Genomic DNA, 19,020 nt, shown 5'->3' with positions numbered 1-19,020 from the left:
GTGGCTAGAAAGCGCAGCACAACAGGAAGTCTGGATGAGCCCTGTGTGTGTGTGTTTGTGTGTGTTTGTGTCTAATCGCAGGATTTAGGTGGGAAGATTTGGGGCAGGCAAAAGAAAGCCCCTCTTCACGCAGCACATTGTTAAGCTGTGGAACTCATTTCCGCAGGAGGCAGTGATGGCCACCAGCCTAGATAGCGTTAGAATAATAATAATGATGATAATAATAATAATAATAAGCAACAACTAAGTTTGTTCTGGGTATAAGATTTCATGTGCATGCACACTTCTTTAGATACATTTATTCACATGTAGTTTTGTGCATGCACACAAAAGCTTATACCCAGGTGCTACTGGACAATTATTATTATTTTTTGACTGCCTCAGACCAACACGGCTACCTACCTGAATCTATAATGATGATGATGATATTTATACCCCGCCCATCTGGCTGGGTTTCCCCAGACACTCTGGGCAGCTCCCAACAGAATATTAAACAGAATAAAACTTCAAACATTAAAAACTTCCCTACACAGGGCTGCCTTCAGATGTCTTCTAAAAGTCTGGTAGTTGTTTATTTTCTTGACAATCTGGTGGGAGGGCGTTCCACAGGGCAGGCGCCACCACTGAGAAGGCCCAATTCATGCAGGAGATGAGAGCTTTTCCTGCTTCGGCAGTCCTTAGGATATAGTGCCTCCTCCTAAAAGCCTTTGCCTTCAGCTCTATCCTTTGTGCAAGTCTTTAGCGCCTGCATATGCACAACTGCTTTCTTCCTGCTGTTGGTGCCAGAGCAAAGAGATAAGATGCATGAGGTTGAGCAAAGGGTGCCAAAAGCCATGTGTGTCTAGCCTGGCTGAGGCACCTAACCATAAGCCTGCATTTTTATCAAAGCTTCTATATATTTCAATCAAGGCTTGTATTTAAAAATGAGCTTAAAAAAGGATTTTCAAATGTTTCATGCCAGGCAAAAGACCAGCTGCCTAAAAGAACCTTGGCAAGATGTTTTTCCTCCTAAGACAAGAAGGGCCCCATTGATTTATAGTAGAAAAACAATTCTCAAAGTCATAAAAAGGGAGAATTACATATGCTGCCCCAAGGCTGAGAAAACACCATTAGGAATGGGGAAGATAATACCAATGTGCCTCCCAGTAAAATGAGCCAGATCTTCTTTCTAAGGTTGAAAGGCCAGGAGCAAATGGAAAGAAAAACATTTAGCTAGAAAGAAAGAGAGCATTTTTGGGGAAGTCTCTTCTAAAGCCATTCTTTCTTAAACTGAGAGAGTTAAAAATGGTTAAAATGTGTTAAATGTTGGAAAGGCAACTGGCTTGGCAGAAGAAGCAGCTTCTTCCTATTTTATTTTGAGGCTGGAGAGGAGGGGGAAAGGGGGAGGTGCAAACTGAAGAGGCTTCTTTTAAAAGCTGTGTTTTATTGAGTTCCTTCCTTTTTACTTTGAAAAGCTTTATTCTTTTAAGAGGCTACCTATGATAAATGTATGAAATATATTAGCTTAAATATATTGGCTTAAATGTAATTATGCAAAGGATTTAAGGAATGCTAGATTCTTATGGTTGTAAAAGTTGTATTTATCCTGAAATTAAGTCAGCCACCAGCCCCCCACCCTGCCAGACAGAAGACGCCATCTAAGCAGTCTTGATATATAGTTGTCAGGCATTTTGTTTAGAAACATTAAATGAAGGAAATCTTTCAATGTTGATGTGAAACTCAAGATCCTTGACATCTGTTGAACATAAAATGTAAGATTAAACATTTGTTTTATAAGGCAATAGGGCAAGAAGGGCAAGAGGTGAGCTGGTAATTAAGATTCCATGTAAGATATATTATTACTTATATGTCATATATATAGCTCTTTGTCTCCCTTATAAGGGCAAGGAAATGGGTGTATCTCTTGTGGGTGTATCTTTTGTGATTGGCTCTAGCAAACAGCCAATAGGAATTTCAACCAGGCTGATTGGACAGAGGCAGCCACAGGAGGAGCAAAGGGGGCTGGATTAAGGGAATATAAGTGCTGGCCAGAATGGCAGGAGGCCAGGCCAGAGCTTGGTAACCATGTACCACTGAGCCTCTTATTTATTTGTCTGACAAATAAATTACTATTTTAATTTCTCTATTGCTGCGTTGAATATTTCATTCCAGCTAAGCGTTAACCACAAGCAGGGTGCTACATTTTATGGTGCCGTGACTCGGATAAGTGGTCTGCTGGAACGCAGCCCCTTCGCCCTACTGGGCAGGGTACAAGAGAGAGGACAACTGCTTACCCAAAGCGCGCACTGGTAAATTTTTCCAGGGGGAACGCAGAAGACTCGTCTGTCTGATACCCTGCTCACTGGCGGCGACGGACCGGGGGAAACAGGGAACCAACCAAGGGTAAGTGCACAAAGGGATTTTTGGCCCTCCAATTAATTAGGAGGAAGAGAAGTCTTGATCAAACTTCTGCGTCTCAGTAAGGGGAAACTGAGTACGCTAGGTGGTTGGGTACATCAGATGGTGATCTGGTGTAGGGAAAGGGAAGGATTGGGAGGTAGAGTGTGGTGAAGTATCCAGCGCATTGTATGTGTGAGAAAGTACAGAGCAATCTGTAGCTGACCCGAGTGTGGAGTGGGCAGTACTTCGATTCCTAGTGAGGCGACTCCATCTAGGCAAGGAAACCCACGAAGCGCGTCTGTGAGTGACTGAGTGGATACTTCACAGGGCCATACAATGGGAGTTGGGGGTTCAAAGGGGGAAAATACACCTCTTGAGTGTATGTTAAATAATTTTAAGAAAGCCTTCTCAGGGGCATATGGAGTCAAAATGACGCCAGAGCGCTTGAGAACGTTATGTGAACTAGAATGGCCAAAACAAATTACTGGATGGCCATCTCAGGGAACTTTTGATATAAATTTAGTAAGCAAACTTTGGACTGATATCGCCAAAGAAACTGGAGGGTGCCCAGAACAATTTCCATATATAGATTCCTGGCTGAGCACATTAAATAAAAATCCTCCATGGATAAGGGAATGCAAAGTCAAACGATGCAAATTATTGGCTGTAAAAGCCGAAGCTAGGAAAGGAATCTTGCCAAATAAACTCAAACCCATTTTTGAGGGGCCAGAGGAAGAGGTGCTTCCACCTCCACCCTATGCTCCACATCGAAGGGAGCTTAATCCAAACACTCCACCAGTTGTAACCCCAAGGCAAGAAACTGGAATGAATAATGGGAGTGGAGTCACAGAGCTTGATTCCTTGATAGATTATGATAAATATCTTCAGGAGGCATTGGAGTTCTATAATAAAGCCCAAGCAGAAGTGGTTATTCCACCTGTGACTCCTAATAGACCTCCATCTACAGTCTCCTTTAGTGGAACAATTGATTGCCCACCCCAAACCCCTGTACATCCAAGTCCCAGAGAAATGTTACAGAAGTTACAGGGAGACCTTGCTCGGTCAGCAAGCAATACAGCCAGGCGTATAAAGCTGCTAAAAGAACGCCTTGCGACAGATACCATCCCCTATGATTTGAGGCCCCTAGAGCAAAGTGAAGAGAAAGATCACGTAGTAGCCCCTCTTAGAAGAGTATTTGATGCACTTGAGGAGCCTGCGCTGGTTAATGGGCAACCCGGACCACGGCCACCTCGAACTTCGACCCTGCAATATATTCCATTCACAACTACAGATCTGATGAATTGGAAAACACACACCCCATCTTTTGCAGAAAAACCTCAGGCTATGATGGACTTGGTGACTTCAATAGTAAATACTCATAGTCCTACTTGGACAGATTGCCGCCAGCTCCTGAATACTCTGTTCACCACTGAGGAAAGGAGAGACATAATTGAAAAGGCACAGATATATTTGCGTGAGCAGGCCAGAGGGGGAAATATTTATAATATTGACCGTCATCTCCAAGATAACTTTCCCTTGGAAGATCCTAATTGGGATCCAAACAATGCAATTCACCTGGCCAGACTCACCACCTACCGCCAGACACTTGTGCAAGGTATCCGCAGGGCATGCCAGAAGCCCACTAATATGTCTAAAGTCTCAGAAGTAGAACAGAAACCAAATGAGAGTCCGGGAGACTTTTTAGAGAGGCTGCAAGAAGCCTATCGTATATGGACTCCTTTTGACCCTGAAGCCCCTGAAAACAGCAGAATGATTACTGCTACATTTGTGGCCCAGTGCGCTTCTGACATTCGTAAGAAAATTCAGAAATCAGAAGGATGGGAAGGGATGCTGATGAGCCAAATTATGGCCATTGCACGCCGAGTTTATCGGAATAGGGATGAGGCTGAGAAGCAAGAGAAGAAGAAGTGGCAGAAGGAAAAGATGGTAATGCTAGCCACAGCAGTGAAGCAAGACCACCGCCCCTTAAATGGAGGGCGAGGGCGAGGAAGGAATCCACCACTGGGAAGGAATCAATGTGCAAATTGCAAGAAGGAGGGTCATTGGAAGCGGGAGTGTCCTGAACCCCTGAGGTTGGAAGAAGTACGCCCAGGCCCAGGCCCAGGCCCAGGCTCCGGCCCAAGAAACCAGGGACGGGGACGGGGAATGATCCGAGATGGAAGATATCAGAGACCAGGACAGGGACGGAGTAGAGACAATTTCATTGGACTGGCAGAAGAGGATTTTACCCAAGACTAGGAACGACCGGACTCCATAAAGTTAGGCTTCCAGGAGCCCACGGTCACGATTCAATTAGGGAGCCATTTAATAGATTTTATGATTGATACTGGGGCTGAATACTCGGTACTCCCAGAACTATTGCAGAAAAAGGCATCTAAAAGTGTAGTCATTAAAAGTGCCACTGGACAGTCAGCCAAGAGGTCTTTCCTCCAACCTTTGGAATGCCAGATTGGGGGACATCGTTTAACCCATCAGTTTTTGTATATACCTGAGTGTCCAATACCTCTCTTAGGTAGAGATATGCTGTCCAAATTGCAGGCCCAAATCACTTTCACTCCTCGAGGTCCAGAAATGAAACTGCCATCAAAAGCAGCAGGAATAATTACCCTCTCAGTACCTAAGGAACAATCATGGCGCCTAATGTCAGCCTTGCAAGTCCAACCCACATTGGATACAGAATTAAACAAGCTCCTCCGAACTCTACAGGTGCCACCAGGAGTATGGGCCGAAAATAGCCCACCAGGAATGGCTAAGAATATAGCTCCAATTGTAGTAACCCTAAAACCTATGGCTACCCCTGTATCTGTAAAGCAATATCCCTTACCCCGGCGAGCAGCGGAGGGCATCCAGAAACATTTGGACCGCCTATTAAAATATGGTCTGCTTAAGCCTTGCCAATCAGAATGGAACACACCCCTTTTGCCTGTTCGAAAACCTGGGACAGATGAATACAGGCCAGTGCAGGACTTGAGGCTCGTAAACCAGGCTATCGAGACCTTGCACCCAAATGTACCAAACCCATATACCTTGCTGAGTTTGATCCCACCAGAAGCAACATTTTTTACTGTATTGGACTTGAAAGATGCATTCTTCTGTTGCCGGCTGGCACCACAGAGCCAACCTATATTTGCCTTCCAGTGGGAAGACCCTTTGACAGGAACAAAAGGCCAGCTAACCTGGACAAGATTGCCCCAAGGATTCAAAAATTCCCCAACTTTATTTGGCACTGCCTTGGCGAGGGATCTAACAAGTTACCCCTCAATACCGGGAGAAAAGGTGGTTCTGCAATATGTGGATGATCTTATACTAGCTGCAAAGGATTTTGATACCTGTAAAGAAGGGACAGAGGAACTGCTCCACTTGCTCTGGGAAGCTGGCTACCGAGTTTCCCAGAAAAAGGCACAGTTATGTTTAGAAAAGGTCAAATATTTGGGCTTTGACATCTCACACCAACAACGAGCATTGAGACCAGAGAGGAAAGAAGCTATTTGCCTTATCAAGGAACCTACCACAAGAAAACAACTTAGGGGATTCCTGGGAACAGCAGGGTTTTGTAGACTATGGATACCTGATTTCAGCAGTCTGGCCAAGCCCTTACATGAAAGCACTCGAGGTGCAGAAAAGGACCCATTCGTATGGGGACCTGAGCAGAAACAAGCCTTTTTAGTTATCAAACAGCGACTTATGGAGGCACCAGCCCTTGGATTGCCTAATTCGGAAAAACCCTTTCAGCTGTATGTACATGAACAGAATGGGATTGCAGCGGCAGTCCTGACCCAGAGATTAGGAAGTTGGAACCGTCCAGTAGCTTATTTGTCTAAACAATTGGACTCAGTAGCAAAAGGATGGCCTCCATGCCTAAGGGCAGTAGCGGCCACTGCGAGCCTTGTCAAAGAAGCTGATAAATTTACCTTTGGCCAGACGATGTATGTGAATGTACCTCATGCTGTTCTGACACTCATGGAATATAAGGGTAGTTATTGGCTAACGAACCCGAGGATGGCTAGATACCAAGGCCTATTGTGTGAAAATCCCAGGATTCATCTACGAGTAGTGAATATGCTCAATCCAGCGACTTTGCTGCCCCTACCAGAGGTAGATGATGAGGAATCACATGATTGTCTCCAAGTAATGGATGAAGTTTATTCCAGTAGACCTGATCTGAAAGATGAGCCATTGAAAAATCCAGATGTTGTATATTATACGGATGGTAGCAGTTACCTGCATGAAGGTGCCAGACGAGCAGGATATGCTGTGGTTACCAATGAGGAAGTTGTGGAAGCTGAAGCTTTGCCTGCTGGCACCTCAGCACAAAAGGCTGAACTTATAGGTTTAACTAGAGCTCTGCAATTGGCAGCCGGATGTAAGGCAAACATCTATACTGATTCAAAATATGCCTTCTTAACCCTGCATGCACATGGAGCTCTATGGAAAGAAAGAGGTCTAATCGGAGCCCACGGGAAGGCTTTGAAATATGGACCTGAAGTAGAAATCCTGTTAGAAGCAGTATGGGCTCCAGAACAGATTGCTGTAATGCACTGCAAAGGTCATGGACGAGGAAGGGATCCAATAACCAGAGGAAATCATGCTGCTGACAAAGCAGCCCGAGAGGCAGCCCAAAAGCCTGTGGGAGGATTTATAGCAGCCCTCATACCAGAGGTAGTTCCAGAAGAAGTTAAACCTCACTATACCCCAGAAGAGAGGAAGTGGGCTGAACAGGAAGGAGCAGTTGTGAAGGACGGTTGGATGATCCTGCCGGACAATAGGATTTATGTACCTCATCATCTAGCAGGCACAATTGTAAGAAATTATCATGAATCTACTCACCTTGGCGGTACTGCAACTAGAGAGAGTCTCAGTCGGAAGTTGTATATTATTAATCTATCACAATTAGCAACTTGCATTTCACAGAAATGTGTTCTTTGTGCTAAAAACAATCCCAGGCAGGGACCGGTACAACCTCCTGGAATTCAGCATGTGGGATACGTCCCCATGGAAAGCCTAATTGTGGACTTCACAGAGCTGGTCCCTTCTAAGGGATTCAAGTATCTCCTTGTGTTTGTAGATACTCTTACCGGATGGGTTGAAGCTTTTCCCACCCGAACTGAAAAGGCACGAGAGGTAACTAAAAGACTCCTCACTGAATTGATCCCAAGGTTTGGATTACCTAGATGCATTGGAAGTGATAATGGGCCAGCGTTCATTGATCAAGTAGTACAAGATGTATGTCGAGTCCTACAAGTAAAATGGAGACTGCATACAGCATATAGGCCTCAGAGTTCAGGGAAAACTGAAAGAATGAATCGGACTCTGAAAACCCAATTGGCAAAATTAACCCAGGAAACGGGATTGGGATGGGTAGATGTGTTACCCATAACACTGTTTCGTGTTCGGTGTGCACCCACAAAAAGACTTAAGTTGTCACCTTTTGAGCTCCTGTATGGGAGACCGCCCTCCTTTGTTCAGGATATTCCAGCTGACCTTAAACAAATAGGAGACCATGTGACACAGGAACAAGTGCAATCTCTCTCCCGTGTTTTTGTTTCTCTTAACAGGTGGGCCCTCGAGCGCACGCCGTGCAGCATTGCCGAGCCGATTCATCAGTTCCAGGCTGGCGATAGCGTATGGGTGAAAGAGTGGAAACGCGATCCACTTGCACCTAAGTGGCGTGGACCTTACACCGTCTTGCTCTCTACTCCAACAGCGGTGAAGGTAGCTGAGGTGACCCCCTGGATTCATCACTCTCGTTTGAAGAAGTCTGAAGGCAGTTGGACGTGCAAAGGTGACCCCTCTAATCCTTTAAAACTAACTCTCTCCAAAAACCCCTGTATCTAGCCCTACCGGGAACGGGCTAGGTCACGGGCAACATTTGACGACCGGCCTGCTGCAGCCACAACCTGGAAGCTGGCTGACCTGCGCACGCCTGAAGCTTGAGGAGCGTCTGAACCAGCGACTGTGAACGGAAAGATTCTCTAATACAATTGATTGACTGCCCCCCTTGTGGAACAATTATCAGAGATATTACTCATTGGGGATCCTCGGGATATATGTTTTGGTCTTGGTGGTTCCCCATTTCTGTCACTGGGGGAATTATATTGGGGCTAATAATTATTTGCTATCATAATAAGGTAATCTTTTGTGGAAGGAATGTATATACTAGACATCAACATGATTTTATTATTAATCCTGATCCCTTGGGAAGGGGAAGGGTCCTTGAATCTGACCAAATTGGCTAAATATGGATTCAGCCATGACCACAATATGTGGGTAGGTTTAGCTGAAATGGTAGCTAATGTTGCAAATAGGACCAATTGCCTTGTTTGCTCTCTTGGGCCAGATGATTCAGAGGGAGGTATGCCGTTATTACCGATACCATTAGATGCTATTGGTATGGTAAGCGAAATGCCACACCAAACTGAAATACAGAATTTCCCCGGATGGAACTCAACTAAACCATTACGAGTTATACCTGTACAAGGGGAATTCTGTGTACATAAATCATCAGATGCAGCTGATTCTCCCATGATAGGCTCTTCTCATTGTCACTATACTTGGGATTATAAGAAGAATAGTCATACCTGGGCACACGGTACTACCTATCGAACTCGGAATGCCTTGCCCTGTGCACCTCCTTTTATTCATGCATGGAAAGTGGTGTGGAACATAACTGTGACAGAAGAAGGCAATCTAACATACTGCACTGTAAACTCTCTACCCCTTTTGGTATTTCGCCTTCTGTACTCCCCGTACCAAAAACCTCAGACCCGATGGTTGTGGTGGATATGTGGAGAATGGGCGTACAAGAAACTCCCTTCCAAATGGAGTGGGACTTGTTTCTTGGGTTGGGTATTACCACCAATGTGGATTATGCCCACTAGTTCGGCCAGGCGAACACGAAGGAATGCTGATATTTCTCATATAGCAGGAGGAAGTACCCAAAGTTGGAGCGGTACTGATGATTGGCCACCAGAGCGCATTATAGCCTATTATGATCCTGCCTCCTGGAATCCTGGTGAGCTCATACAAGGGGCACGGGATCCTATTTATAATCTAAACAGAATAATTCGATTGCAAGCAGTAGTGGAACTTGTAACCAATGCAACGGCCCAGAGTTTGAGACTTATTGCACAACAGTTGGATGAAAGTAGAGCCGCCATTTTGCAGCTGAAAATGGGAATGGATTATGTACTTGCCAGGCAGGGAGGCCTATGTGGAGTCTTGAACTTGACAGGGAATGCCTGTTGCTTTAACATTTCTGATAATGGTGAGGCAATCCGTGTGTTGGCCACAAAGATGGAGAATATAGCACATGTCCCAGTACAAACATGGGAAGGATGGGATATGGGATGGCTCACCAATTGGTTACCTAATGTCACAGGACTCAAAGGGATACTATTGTCTTGCTTGTTTTTCTTGACAGTAGTAGTATTGGTTTTATGTATGATGCCATGTATCATTTCATGTTTTAGAAGTACAATTAGCAAGATGGTTTCAAATGAAACTCTACCTCATATCATGGCCCTATACAGAGCTTTACCTCAGGAATATGATGAAGGTCAAGCTATCAAGGACACTTGGGATGAAGGTCCTTGAGCTTGAAAGGGGGGAATGAGGCACCTAACCATAAGCCTGCATTTTTATCAAAGCTTCTATATATTTCAATCAAGGCTTGTATTTAAAAATGAGCTTAAAAAAGGATTTTCAAATGTTTCATGCCAGGCAAAAGACCAGCTGCCTAAAAGAACCTTGGCAAGATGTTTTTCCTCCTAAGACAAGAAGGGCCCCATTGATTTATAGTAGAAAAACAATTCTCAAAGTCATAAAAAGGGAGAATTACATATGCTGCCCCAAGGCTGAGAAAACACCATTAGGAATGGGGAAGATAATACCAATGTGCCTCCCAGTAAAATGAGCCAGATCTTCTTTCTAAGGTTGAAAGGCCAGGAGCAAATGGAAAGAAAAACATTTAGCTAGAAAGAAAGAGAGCATTTTTGGGGAAGTCTCTTCTAAAGCCATTCTTTCTTAAACTGAGAGAGTTAAAAATGGTTAAAATGTGTTAAATGTTGGAAAGGCAACTGGCTTGGCAGAAGAAGCAGCTTCTTCCTATTTTATTTTGAGGCTGGAGAGGAGGGGGAAAGGGGGAGGTGCAAACTGAAGAGGCTTCTTTTAAAAGCTGTGTTTTATTGAGTTCCTTCCTTTTTACTTTGAAAAGCTTTATTCTTTTAAGAGGCTACCTATGATAAATGTATGAAATATATTAGCTTAAATATATTGGCTTAAATGTAATTATGCAAAGGATTTAAGGAATGCTAGATTCTTATGGTTGTAAAAGTTGTATTTATCCTGAAATTAAGTCAGCCACCAGCCCCCCACCCTGCCAGACAGAAGACGCCATCTAAGCAGTCTTGATATATAGTTGTCAGGCATTTTGTTTAGAAACATTAAATGAAGGAAATCTTTCAATGTTGATGTGAAACTCAAGATCCTTGACATCTGTTGAACATAAAATGTAAGATTAAACATTTGTTTTATAAGGCAATAGGGCAAGAAGGGCAAGAGGTGAGCTGGTAATTAAGATTCCATGTAAGATATATTATTACTTATATGTCATATATATAGCTCTTTGTCTCCCTTATAAGGGCAAGGAAATGGGTGTATCTCTTGTGGGTGTATCTTTTGTGATTGGCTCTAGCAAACAGCCAATAGGAATTTCAACCAGGCTGATTGGACAGAGGCAGCCACAGGAGGAGCAAAGGGGGCTGGATTAAGGGAATATAAGTGCTGGCCAGAATGGCAGGAGGCCAGGCCAGAGCTTGGTAACCATGTACCACTGAGCCTCTTATTTATTTGTCTGACAAATAAATTACTATTTTAATTTCTCTATTGCTGCGTTGAATATTTCATTCCAGCTAAGCGTTAACCACAAGCAGGGTGCTACATGGCTAGACTTGGCAAATTGGCACCAGCCACTTGGCTTTCGCCTCCCTCGTAGCAAATCATCACAACTTTCTGGGTATTGGCGGTTAGGCATTGGTATTGTTCTGTCGATGGAAAAGGGAAGGTAGCGCCATCACCTGCCCCACATATTGAAGGGTAGTCCGCTAAAGGATTCCAGGGGGCGTGCTTCTGTCCGAAGCCTAGGGAGGTGAGGGCCTAAGGCACACCCTGAGCAATGACCCCGGGGGAGTTCCTAGTTGATGTGCATCAGCAGGACTCCCCCTACATAACATCTTTATGCGCCCCCTTGCCCAGATTATCCGGAGCTTTGGGCTGGGCTGTCACCAATATGCTGATGACACTCAGCTCTATCTGCTGATGGATGGCCACACCGACTCGACCCCGAACACACTGACCAGATGCTTGGAAGCTGTGGCTGGATGGTTTCGTGGGAGCCGATTGAAACTAAATCCTTCGAAGACAGAGGACCTATGGCTAGGTCGGGATGGCATGGGGATGAGGGACCAACTCCCTTCTCTTGCGGGGGCCCAATTAGTACCATTGCCTTCCGTTAAGAGTTTGGGTGTAATCCTTGACACCTCCCTTTCCATGGAGGCGCAGGTTACAGCAACAGCTAAGGCGACATTTTTCCACCTTCGCCGCATCAAGCAGTTGGTCCCTTACCTTTCCCGCCCCGACCTGGCCACAGTGATCCATGCGACGGTCATCTCCAGGCTTGACTACTGTAATTCGCTCTACGCGGGGCTGCCCTTGAAGCTGTCCCAGAAACTCCAGCAGGTGCAGAATGCTGCAGCGAGGCTCCTCACAGGGTCTCTGCCATGGGAGCATGTTCACCCAGTGCTTTTCAAGCTACACTGGCTCCCAGTGGAGTACAGGGTCAGGTTCAAGATGCTGGTATTGACCTTTAAAGCCCTTCACGGCCTAGGACCCTCGTACCTACGGGACCGCCTCTCCTGGTATGCCCCACGGAGAGCCTCAAGGTCCATAAATAGCAACACCCTAGTGGTCTCTGGCCCTAAGGAAGTTAGATTAGATTCAACCAGAGCCAGGGCCTTTTCAACTCTGGCTCCAGTCTGGTGGAACGCTCTGCCTCATGAGACCAGGGCCCTGCAGGATCTGATTTCTTTCCGCAGGGCCTGTAAGACAGAGTTGTTCCGCCTGGCCTTTGGCTTGGAGCCAATTTGATTCCCTCCCTCTCTCTTTTTTTTTTTTTTTCCTTCTCCTCCTGCGATGAGGCTACATTTTAATATTTTAATGTTCCATTATTTTAATGTTGTATTTTATTTTTGTTTTTAAGTTGTAATCATTCATCTTGTTTTTATTATTGCTTGTAAGCCACTCTGAGCCCGGCCTTGGCTGGGGAGGGCAGGGTATAAATAAAAAATTATTATTATTATTATTACTGGTGGTTGACGCTTTCCGGACTTCAAGTGGATGGGCTGAAGCTGGATATAGTCGGTTAGGACCAATGCCTAAGCCAATACCGCTCATCACCTGTAACCAATAAAGTTGTGGCCTTTTTTAGCCCATTAACCTTAATAATTGTGTCATGCATCATAATTTCCACGGGGGGTGGGGGGACTCGGCATGCAAACCCATGTGCCTTGCATGCTGCTAGGCTCCGTCGTTTGCCGAAAGTGGTACGGATCGCTTTTCTTTTGGAGTTCTGTTCCTTCAGAGTAGCACCAGTGTCGCCATAAAGAGACAGAAGAAGCGCCCTGGGACTTTATGGTCAAGGGTTAGGGTAAGAACCCCAGTAAATAATGTTGGTGGTGATGTTGGGGACTTTTTGTGTTGATTAAGTGGACTTCTGGCCACCCAGCTGTAGTTTTTTTCTAGAGGGCCCGCAGGGAACACTAAAGGTTTCAGCCTAGGAAACGATTTGAGTTTTAGATGCGTCAGTAGGGCATGTGGGCCAGCGCCAGGATTTGCACTGAGTTCAGAGCTCAAAAAAGCACTCCCTTCTGAGATCTACATGCCAGCGGTAGGAAAGGTGCTGTGCCAACAACAGGGGGATAGGTCCCTGCCCCAATAAGCTTCCAAACTGAAACTGCAAGCTCCTTTGGGACGAAGGGCGGGATAGAAATGTAATGATGAAACGAAGTAAATTTGACACAAGAGGAGGCGGCAGACAGGGGAAGGAGACAGAGGCAGTGAGTAAACTAGAAGAATATGCACACACACACACACACCCCTGCAGTTACGTGTACTTAGGTGTACTTGCAGTGTTTTTTGGGTTTGTATTTTAATATTACTAAATGACATCCTTTTTGCATGACCTGTAATTGTAAGAATGTGCAGGCTTTTGAATGCTGCTTCAGTCAATTCAGTCAACGTATTCTGGCATTTAATTACGTTTTAACAAATACAGTGCATATGGAGTTAGCTTTTTGCATTTGATCTGTGTTGCAAGCCTCTTCAAGTCCCGGCCTGGGGAAAAGGCGGGATATAAATAAATGGATGGGGTTGTGAATGCATCACTCTGTAGCAGGAGCAGCTCAGATGCAGGTGCAGCACAAATTTGATCTCTAGCACGCCCCCCCTTGCCTGTTTATCGCCCGGACTTTCTCTCCCTGTGCGTCACACGGGTGCCATCTGCTGGCAAGCGAAAGTTAAACCAGGAGATGTGTTTCCCAATTGCAGCAGGTCTGACTGGGTTTTTATTTTTACAGGGACCAGCCTCCACTGAAATAAACATGTATTCGAATCCAAGAATCCTAGAATTGTAGAGTTGGAAGGGACTACGAGGATCAACTAGTGCAGGCATAGGCAAACTCGGCCCTCCAGATGTTTTGGGACTACAAGTCCCATCATCCCTAGCTAACAGGACCAGTGGTCGGGGATGATGGGAATTGTAGTCCCAAAACACCTGGGGGGCTGAGTTTGCGCCCAATGTGAGGCTCAATATGATGATGATGATGATGATGGTAATAATAATAAGAATAGTATTAATAATAATATTTATACCCCGCCCTCCCCAGCCAAGACCGGACTCAGGGCAGCTAACACCAAATATAAAAACAATTGATTGAAATACAGCTTAAAATACAAGATTAAAATACAACATTAAAATATTAAAATGCAGCCTCATTTCAGTGGAAACTCAATCAAAAACTTTTTGGGGGATAATGTAAATTGACTATTAATTGGGAAATGTATTAATTTGTGTGTTTTTTAATATCTATCTATCTGAATGAAATGATTTTTATTTTACAAGTGTACATTACCAAATACATATCCATATTTAGAGATTTCTCCGTATCTCTAAGACTTCCCACCTTCCCCTTCATGGGTCCTGTTATCAACCTTTTCCACTGTATATTATTTCATCATCCAAGTTTTATGTCTCTCCAATTTGTCCATAGTAGTAATTTCTACATTACAAGTGTTATTGCAATCCTGCTAATGTTTTCACCTGCCTGCAATTGTCTCTCAAGTAAATTGTAATTTTTTTCCCCATTCTTGATTAAAGTTTTGGTCTTCTTGGTCCCTGAGCTTTCTGGTCAGTTTTGCAATTTCGGCATAGTCCAACAGCTTGGTTTGCCATATTCCTCTCTGCTAGGGACTTTGTCTTCTTTCCATCTCTGGGCCAGTAATATTCGTGAACTTATCAATATTTTTACTAAGGAATCTTTTGCCCAGCACAGGGCTCAAACACCTGACCCTCTCTCTGCCTTGTCCACAGATCCTAGCTGCCTTGAGGACAACCCAGGGCTCAATCCAAGCCCAGGAGCTTACGGCATGGATAATCTGACCTCCTCCGCCGGCGGCAAGGACTCGTGCACCTACCACGAGGAGTTCAAGCAGATCCTGCTGCCCGTGGTCTACTCGGTGGTCTTCGTCCTGGGGCTGCCCTTGAACTTCATCGTCATCGCCCAGATCTGGCTGTCGCGCAAGTCTCTGACGCGGACCACCATCTACATGCTGAACCTGGCGGTGGCTGACCTGCTCTATGTCTGCTCCCTGCCTCTCCTCATCTACAACTACTCCCAGAAGGATTACTGGCCTTTCGGAGACTTCACCTGCCGGTTTGTGCGCTTCCAGTTCTACACCAACCTGCACGGCAGCATCCTCTTCCTCACCTGCATCAGCATCCAGCGCTACCTGGGCATCTGCCACCCGCTCTCCACCTGGCACAAGAAGAGGGGCAAAGGCTTCACCTGGGTGGTCTGTGGGGTTGTGTGGTTCCTGGTGGTCGCCCAGTGCCTGCCCACCTTCGTCTTTGCCGCCACCGGGATCCAGAGGAACCGGACTGTCTGCTACGACCTGAGCCCGCCGGACCGCTCTGCCAGCTACTTCCCTTATGGGATCACCTTGACGGTCACGGGCTTCCTGATCCCCTTTGTCTCGATCTTGGGCTGCTACTGCTGCATGACTAAAATCTTGTGCCAGAAGGACGAGATGATCGGTCTGGCTGTCCGCAAGAAGAAGGACAAGGCCATACGAATGATCGTCATTGTGGTCCTCGTCTTCGCCATCAGCTTCTTCCCCTTCCACCTCACCAAGACGCTCTACCTGATCATCCGCTCCATCCCCGAAGTGCCCTGCCTCACCCGGCAAGCCTTTGCCATCGTCTACAAGTGCACCCGGCCATTCGCCAGCATGAACAGCGTCCTCGATCCCATCCTCTTCTACTTCACCCAGCGCAAGTTTCGCGAGAGCACCCGCCACTTGCTGGATAAAGTCAGCTCCAAGTGGAAGCACGACTCGTGAGGAAGCGTCCGTGATCCTGTGCCAAGGGAGGGTTGGCGACGCCCCGTCTGCATGGCACCGGGCACCAGAGGGACAGCTCGGCCTAGCGCGGCTTCAGAGGCCTAACTCTGGTTGCCATGCCAACCCTATTGGAAGGCCTTGGGAGAATGTCACTGTGTGAACAATGGACCGCTGGGATGCTCTGCCTCTCTTCCTTGCCTTAGGGCTGCGAGGATTCGCTCCTGCTGGTTTGGGAGATATCTGCTGCCCGTGGCCGGCGCCAATGGTCCTTCGTACCGCCATGCACCCAGAATTGAGTGGCGGAAGAACAGAAGAAATGCGACTGGCTTAAAGTCAGGGACATCGAAGCCACCTTCTCCCAAGTCACTCTGCCAGTCCACCTGGCGCAGTCGTGTCTATCTGGACTGGCAGCAGATCCCCAGGGTTTTTGGCTGGAGTCGTACCTGGAAATCATAGAATTGCAGAACTGGATGGGAACCCCAAAGGTCCTCTAGTCCAACCCCCTGCAATGCAGGAATAAACGAGATGCCATTGGACACTGAACTTGAGACCTTCTGCATGCTGAGAAGACGTTCTGCCACTGGGCTACGTCAGCTGAAGGAGAGAGGATCCTGAGAGAGGATCTCTTTAGTGAGATATTCCAGACAGACTGAATTGGCTCTGGGTGACCAGGAGTGGGTGGGTGGGGGGGTCATCGCTTAATTGTTTAAAGCCTTGGGGGGTCACCCAGGCCTTGTTCAAGAAACAGTATTATTACCTTTTCACTGAGAAAGGAGTCCTAGTCTTTCAGATCTGAAATCAGGGGGTTCCAAGCATGAGCTGTGAACAGATCCTTCTACGACAGATCTCCAACCGGAGAATGGACATCAGCAAACAAATGCAACCCCCCCAAGTTGCTGCGATGAACTGAGAAATGGGGCGTTGTCCCGTCCGGCGAGTCCTCCATCGCCACGTTTCTCTGAAGGGACCCCGTTGAAAAACCACCAGTGTTGATTGATTTGTTGTCATTTCTTTTAGAAGATGTAATAAATTTCAGGCTTGGAAGTTCAACTTAATATGTACCAGCTCCTGTCTGAGCAACTTTTGTGTGGGAACCTCCTTGTGAGCTTTACGAGAGAGTTGCGCTGTGGAATCGGCCTTCGGAAGAATGCCGGCTTTCTCTTTTCCTTGCTAACCCATAAATCAGGCAAGTTCCTAGCCCTCATGAAATCCACGGTGCCTCTGAATACCAGGTGCTGGGAATCACAAGTGAGGAGAGTGTTGCTGAGCTCAGGTCTTGCTTGTGGGCTACTCATAAGCGTCTGGTCGGTCCCTGTGAGACCAGGCTGCTGGAGTCAACACAGTAGGAAGCGCGGTGTAGTGGTTAGAGAGACGATAATAACTGGGGGGGGGGGGGCTGGGTTCAAATCCCCACTTGGTACTGCAGGCACTTTTCCTCTCACCACAATGCACATCACAGGGTTGTTTGTGAGGCCATGACGAGCCAGGTTGGTGGAGGGAGAGAACTCTGCACACTATTCTGAGCCCTTTCAAGGAAAAGTAGGATAAAAATGTAGGCATTTCTGCACATGCATCTTTCCTTTCAGGCACATCAGAGCCATCGTTGCCATTTAAAGACATATTTCAGCCAAGCAAAAGGCCAGCTAGGCGCACGACCCGAGGGAGCCGTCCTGGCAGCCACAAAGAGGTGCCTAAGGCAGGGGGCAAATCTGAGATTTTCTACCCCCAGCCTGTTTGTTTTCCCCCATTGCCCTGGCTCAGTTTACCTGTCTGTTCTTTTGCACGCTGCTTTCACGCTGCGGGTTAAACCACAGAGCCTAGGACTTGCCGATCAGAAGGTTGGTGGTTCGAATCCCCGCAACAGAGTGCGCTCCCGTTGCTCGGTCCCTGCTCCTGCCAACCTAGCAGTTCAAAAGCACATCAAAGTGCAAGTAGATAAATAAGTACCACTCCGGCGGGAAGGTAAACAGCGTTTCCGTGCGCTGCTCTGGTTTGCCAGAAGCGGCTTAGTCATGCTGGCCATATGACCCGGAAGCTGTACGCTGGCTCCCTCGGCCAATAAAGCGAGATGAGCACCGCAACCCAAGAGTCGGTCATGACTGGACCTAATGGTCAGGGGTCCCTTTACCTGTGCCAGGAGGACTCCTTGCAAGATCCAGCCAGTCTTAAGGACCGATGTGGTTCTTTCTCCCTGGCAAACCTGCATCTGTTTTCCAAACCCAGCAGCACCAGGAAGGGTGCCATTCATGGCAGCCCCGTGGTAGCCAGTTTGGTGTGGTGCTTGGAGTGTTAGACTAGGACCTGAGAGACCAGGGTTCGAATCCCGGGGGGAACCATATACACCACCTTGAGCTCCTTGGAGAAAAAGGTGGGATATGCAGTAAATGGAAATAACAAACAAACAAACAAACAAACAAACAAGCAACCCACCAGAGCCAATCTTCCCATATGTATTTTTCTCTGCCCTTTGCCTTCAACTACTATTTCATTCCTTGTCCAAATGCATGTGGAACAAGTGTTACCTGCAACAAAATGTTGCAGCGCATCTCCCCTGCCCCCCCCCGCAGGAAGTGTTTTTTTATTGATTTTCCAAAAAAATTTAACAAACATACATCTTAATTGTACTTAATCCAATCTTAGTAACATTATTAAGTGACTTCCTCAAATCCCCCTGGCTGAATTTCGGTGTATATCATTGTAACAGTTTTCCAAAATCAATTTTCTCATAAAATTAACTTAGTCACTTAACATCTTTCTTTTCATTTTAACTTTAAACATGCTATTCTCTAACATTACATATTTAAATCCTAAGCCTATCTGGTATTTGCAATTTTTTCCAATTAAGTTATCTTAACATATTTAACTAAATAGTCTTTGAATTTCATCCATTCCTCCTGGTAGTCCTCCTCCTTCTGGTTGCGGATTCTTCCAGTCAGGTCGGCTAGCTCC

At 46.2% G+C, this 19,020-nt stretch overlaps 1 protein-coding gene across 2 annotated transcripts in view; it reads left to right on the top strand.

Moving 5' to 3' along the window:
- Positions 1-17,121, top strand: part of P2RY6 (pyrimidinergic receptor P2Y6) — a 56,515-nt gene extending 39,394 nt beyond the window's left edge. For both annotated transcript variants that reach the window (XM_081860679.1, XM_081860680.1), the window contains exon 2: positions 15,044-17,121. In XM_081860679.1, coding sequence (XP_081716805.1) covers positions 15,100-16,071 — 972 coding nt within the window. In that variant the 5' untranslated portion in view covers positions 15,044-15,099 and the 3' untranslated portion in view covers positions 16,072-17,121. The remainder of the gene's footprint in view (positions 1-15,043) is intronic.
- The last annotated feature ends 1,899 nt before the right edge of the window (positions 17,122-19,020 follow it).

The sequence above is a fragment of the Podarcis erhardii genome (assembly GCF_964252035.2).
Source record: "Podarcis erhardii genome assembly, chromosome: 4".
Lineage (NCBI taxonomy): Eukaryota > Metazoa > Chordata > Lepidosauria > Squamata > Lacertidae > Podarcis > Podarcis erhardii.
This window is presented reverse-complemented; position numbering and strand designations above follow the sequence as displayed.